Raw genomic sequence first — 6,000 nt, 5'->3', positions numbered from 1 at the left:
TCTCTCTCTCTCTCCATACTGACATTTATCTCTACACTCTCCTGTCATAAACTCATTTCATCAATAACTTCCTCCCTTGCTAACATACCTCAACTTCCAACTTACAGTAGCACTGAATCAGCTGTTCTACGGATACTTCCATGGACTCTGTACTACTGGGTCTGTTAAAAAAAGACCAGATAGTGGAGCTGGCCTACATATCTTTCATTATAACTGCAAACACATAAAACCTGCTTCTCATATTATTCTTTAATCCCATATATCTCTGTCCTCTGGAACAGTCTTCCTCATGAATTGTTCCCAATAATTGCAACCTCGAACTTTTCAAGAAAATTATCAGTATGCCTTCCCAACCCTTCCTTGTACCTAATAAACAGCAAGATGTGTTATACGTGTCTTATGCGTCTAGTATGGAATAGAAACAAAAAAAAAATTCTCAACCGTGTTTGGCTTAAAATTGCTAGTCAAAGATAATGCACAATATGTTTTTTACCATCTTCCTAACGGTAGGTTGCAGATAACATCAACCCTAACACTTCATCCTCAGCATTGAACTGTAAGACGATACATCATTTAAACACAGCCATTCTTTTTTTTTGTTTGGCACCATACTGCCGTTGCTATTTGAATGCCTCGTTTTTTTATTTATTTAACCAGCGATGGTAAATAAATTGTTCAAAGACATCCAGAGAATGGCAATTAGGGGATTAGCGTTAGGGGGGTTAGTAATACCTAATTACAAATCCCCGAATTCTGGACTTTGAATGTAATCTTGAGTGAATAAGTAAGTGATCTTACAACGGTGTTTTATATACAATAATTTAAACTTTCTCATCGCAAATACTGGTTAGGTTATCCACTTGTAGCACCAGATATCTCCTATTTCTGTTACTGTATCAAATATAACGACTTCTTATATTATGATAAAGTTACGGACTTCATCATAATACGAAGCCTGTAACATCAGCAAACAAACGTTTAGCGAATATTTTGCCCAATATGATTATATACACATAAACGTATTTACAATATTATAAATGAATTAATTCACTGTTTAAATTATAATTCCGAAAATTAGAGTTTTTTTTTTTAATTATCCTTTCATCTCATAGTTTGTTCTTCCCTTAATACGATGAATTTTTCATGTAGCAATGCTTTTATTGACATTCCGTTATCAAGTGCTTAATCAGAAAATATTAAACATCATTTGTCAATTCAGTGACTGAAAAACAAGTAAAAACATTCCACACATGGTGAAAACAATCACTCTACATTGTCAGATAATTCCGTCATAATTATTGTGATTCTTATGAAAAGAAAACCTATAATACATTCATATCGTGGGAAGGATAAGCATGCTAATAATTTCTATGTTATATATTATATATTTTTACAAAGTTAAATATTATTCTTTAGAAAACAAATATCACTTTTGTATTTATAATTTTCCTTTCTAATAAAAGAGGCGGTGTTCCCCGCACCTTACAATGAAATTGATCTTATCCATTATTATACAAACGCATCACGTATAGATTATCAACGGAGATGCGGTGATTATTATCCTTGGAGAGTAATGGATGGCAATGCTGTAGCCAATGAAGTTCTAACTGAGCCTGGGTTATTGCTGTTACCCTCCTGACGTGATCAGAGCTTTAATAGTTCAATAACACCTTATCCCTACACTGTCCTCTACAGATAACGGGGAAGATGAAAAGCATTCTTGCCTCGCCCCTTTAAACCGGTCCTTATATAGATTATCAACCTGGTTGGAGGTTACCCATATCATTTATCTGCACTTCGATATTTATTATTTTAGATTTATTATTTTAGAGCAAGATATTATGTCAAGAACACTACCATCTTTAGATATACAATGTCGTCTATGAGATAAGAACTGTCAGGTGACTCTAGTTCACTAAAGGAGATGAAATTTGAAATTCCCCATCGGAACGAATTCTGATCGGTAGGCCTCTGAAAACAAGGTGCATGCAGACCAATTTTCACGGGATCGATTATCAGTTCTTTATCGCATGTTTGGTTTCTCTGGTCCACGAGGATTACCTTCACCTGAAATAAAATCTGATGTTTAGATTTCTTGTACCATAAGTTTATATAATATAATATAATATTAAATATATAATATAAAATGAAGTAATAATAATATGAAGAAATAATAATAAGAATAAGAATATAATAATATGACGTACCACAGATTCTACCAGAAGAAGTTATGTGGAGAATCGAAAGCTTGCAAAATGGAAAAGCTGCCGGTGAGGATGGAGTTTTAGCTGAACTTCAAAAAGCAGATGGAGAAAGGATTTACAGAATCTTAGCAAAACTATTTACCTTATATCTGAAGAAAACTAATGCACCAGGAACATGAAATAAGGCTACCCTATTTCTGATATATAAAAAAGGTGAAAACATGAAAATCTACCGACCTATCAGTCTACTATCGGTGGACAAAAGCCTTGGCATATGGGCTTTGTGCGACTCTAGACCTAGAACAATCAAAAAAACTGGCAGATAGATTTCGAAGTGGCTTTAGTAGAATGGACCATATTCAAGTTGTACAACGAACGGTGTAATGAATATCAGTTACCATAATGTTTAGTTGTTTTTATTGATTATGAGAAAGCTTTTTATTCAGTAAAAACTTGTGCGATATTTAAAGCATTAGCATATCAGCTAATGGAGGAACTGTACGTCAGGACCATATAAATTTGCATACACAGTTCGTTTCAATGGAAACATCTCTACTGTGGAAATACAGAGAGGTATAAAACAGTGCGACCCAATATCTCCAAAATTATTCTCAGCATGTCTAGAAGAAATATTCAAACTTCTTGATTTGGAAGGGAACGGTCTGAAGATAAATGGAAGATATTTAAGCCCTTTACGTTTTGCAGATGACATAGTTATCTTTACTTCAACTGCACATGAATTTCAGACTCGTATCCATGAACTCCAAATTGCTAGCAAAACAGCTCGCCTGAAGATGCCCCAGGCTATGTTCAATAGCTATGTCCAACCAGAACACTAAAAACCAATAATGAAAAAATTAAACAAGTAGACCATTACATATCTTTGAACAGTGTTTCCCAACGTTTTTTGGATCATTTCCCACCTCAACGCCTAAAAGATTTTGATGCCCCCCCCCGCTAGCATATAGTCAGTCAAGTTCTGAAAAAGTATAATATAAATATGTACTTTAAATAAAAAAGGAACATAGGTAAAACTGTTTTTAATTTGACTTTCTTCAAAGAATAAAAATTTTATATTACACTTTGTATATTTTAAAACATAAATCGGACTGTACTCGTGAAAACAAAATCCAAGTTAATGCGATCCTTAAGCTTGATGCCTGCTGCAAAGAATTTTTATTTGAGGTACTAATTTAGTAAATTTCAATCTTAAATCACCATGGTTTGTGATATCCAGATGATTTCTATTTTCAGTAGCAAGTCATTTACTGCACTAAAGTCTCATTCAACTAAATATGACGACGGAAGGGCAACAGTATTTTTTTCCCGCAAAACTAGTTGAATTTCGGTATTTCGTTTCTGTCTCGTCAGAAAACCATGCCATTGTTCCTTTTATTAGAATTCTTCATTTTGCTTTTCTAAGAGTTCTTCTTGATATTGAATTTATGTTGATTGCTGTACTAGCGATGTCAGCTTTGTTTCTCGGAAAGTCAGGGTTGCAACATCGACAATTTATCGCTGACAATGGTGAGATTTTTGAGTATGTTCGGTGATGAGGTGACGAATGCAACATCATTTTCTAATTGCGTACAACAGATATCAGTGAAACAAAATATCATGGATGAGGAGGAGTGTTATCAGAAGTAAAGGATAATAAGGTATGGTCTTTCTTAATGGTGTATATTCGCTCAATATAATTAATCATATATATATACAGGGTGTTCGGGATAAATTTGACATATTTATAATTAATTATATTTTTCCGTAAGTTACATGTATTAACACACACTTCTCTTCATTTAAAAATTTGGACCCTTCTTCATTCATATACAAGATGTCAGAAAGGATGGATAGCTGGAACCCACCTGAATCATGGAAGAGAATAACTTGTATCATGATGATTCGTGCCCGCCATCAAAATAAGGATATTACGACTGCTGCCCAATGCTCCCTGAATACAGTAAAAACAATCAGGAATGAACTAGAGACTTGCAATGGTGACTACGAGGATGTAGCAAGAAGAAAGATCCCTAGCAGACGATCTGATTGCGTTCGTACAGCAGAATTCCTCGCAAATCTGCAGGAACAGGTGTTGAAGAACCCTGGCATTAGAATTCGGGCTTTGTTCGTGGAGTTGCTAACTGTAGTCAAGCCCTGGATAACAAGGGTAGCCAATGGTAGGCCGTATGTATGGCAGCAGGATTCGGCCCCTTGCCACACCTCTGGGAAAAGTCAAAAATGGTTGTCTGAAAATTTCTACGACTTCACCAGTCCAAATGTTTGGTCTCCAAACTCCCCAGACCTTAACCCCATGGATTATTTTGTATGGGCCGCAGTTGAAAAAGACACCAATCGCACTTCCAGTAATACAAAAGCCCAGATAATGGATAAAATTAAAACAGTTTTTGCGGCCCTTCCCAGGGAGACTGTAGCATCAGCTTGTTCGAGGTTCCGAAGCAGAATTGAAGCTGTGATCGATACTAATGGTGGTTATTTTGAGTAAATCTTGTTGATAGTATTGTAATTAACTCTGCCTGTAATGTTTTTTTGTCAATTCATTAAATTTAATAGATACAAAGAAGATTTTCTTTTTCCTTACGAAACTGTCAAATTTATCCCGAACACCCTGTATATCAGTTTATGTATTAGGAACCAATATCTTAATAAGTTTATCAAATTAAAATGTTTCATTCCTGATAAAGTAAGCCATAGTCTTTAGGGAATTAATACAATTAAAGAAGTTAGATTTCCAGTTGATAAACATGTCACTTACCAGATGTTTGAAAGGCCACTCCAAAGCGCCATCAAAATCACCTTTCTGAATAGAAAAGTAAACTGCTAGATGGGTGTCCATATTTTCGGCATATCCATTCAGATAGATATCCAGGTCAGTTTTGTATCCACATGGTCCAGACCTCGACACATAAAAGGGAGGAGATTCTCGACATTTGCTTCCATTTCTGTCTCTGTCAAATCGTTTCTTTTCCCAGTATCGATCTATTTTATAGATAAACACCATCGAATTGGCGTCCATCAACTTAACATTTAGTTCCTGGATAGAAGAAGAAATAACTATAATAATTTAAAGTAAAAAATGAAATAAAAATCTGTATTACAGATTAAGTTTGTAACTAAACTTAGGAGCACAAGTTAAGTGATGTACCACATTGTTGAAATTAAAATCAGTGATAAATAAAGATGTTATTTATTCTTTTCCTGATATGATATAGTTTACAATAAGGCTCAATGGGGGGGGGGAAATAGCTGCAATTATCTTCTGATGGTAGCTCTGGTTTACATTGTGGCTCAGTTACACTATGGGGATTCGCTACGCAATTCGAAATTATTTACTTTATTGGAAATTCATAAAACTTACTTCAAAGATTTATGATAGAACTTCTAGAAAGGTCAACATGAAGTAAGGTAATAGAGCAAAAAAAAAACTTATTTTTATTAGATACGCTGAGCAAAAATGCCACTCTAGTAATAAAACCAATTATTATTATACAACACAATAATTATTTTCTACATACAATAGTTTTTTACATACAAAAATGTTCAGATTTTCTTGCCTCCATAAAATATACAGTTTAGGTCTTGTGCTTAAAAATTTAGAAATAAAATAATTAAATATAATTATGACGAATTGTAAGGTGGTGAATGAACAAGATTTGTAATTTTATCAACTGAGGTTTCACAATACCTACTCTGGATGTTACTTAATGGCAGTATATGAACCTACCATTTTCAGCTTCCTACTGAAAGCAAAATTATATGACAGTAAATATGGTGACAC

At 34.3% G+C, this 6,000-nt stretch overlaps 1 protein-coding gene across 3 annotated transcripts in view; it reads right to left on the bottom strand.

Annotated features, from left to right (window-relative positions):
* Window positions 1–1,124: 1,124 nt before the first annotated feature.
* LOC150106005 (uncharacterized) overlaps window positions 1,125–6,000 on the bottom strand; it is a 42,087-nt gene continuing 37,211 nt past the window's right edge. For 2 of the 3 annotated variants that reach the window (XM_090394455.1, XM_090394456.1), the window contains 2 exons: window positions 4,978–5,256; window positions 1,125–2,067 (listed from right to left, as the gene is read on the bottom strand). In XM_090394455.1, the coding sequence (XP_090250581.1) occupies window positions 1,840–2,067; window positions 4,978–5,256 (507 nt within the window). In that variant the 3' untranslated portion in view covers window positions 1,125–1,839. The remainder of the gene's footprint in view (window positions 2,068–4,977; window positions 5,257–6,000) is intronic. The other variant, XM_090394457.1, reaches the window with a different exon arrangement.

This window comes from Typopeltis vanoorti, chromosome 6 (genome assembly GCF_054136105.1).
Source record: "Typopeltis vanoorti isolate ZY-2024b chromosome 6, IOZ_Tvanoo_1.0, whole genome shotgun sequence".
Classification (NCBI taxonomy): domain Eukaryota; kingdom Metazoa; phylum Arthropoda; class Arachnida; order Uropygi; family Thelyphonidae; genus Typopeltis; species Typopeltis vanoorti.
This window is presented reverse-complemented; position numbering and strand designations above follow the sequence as displayed.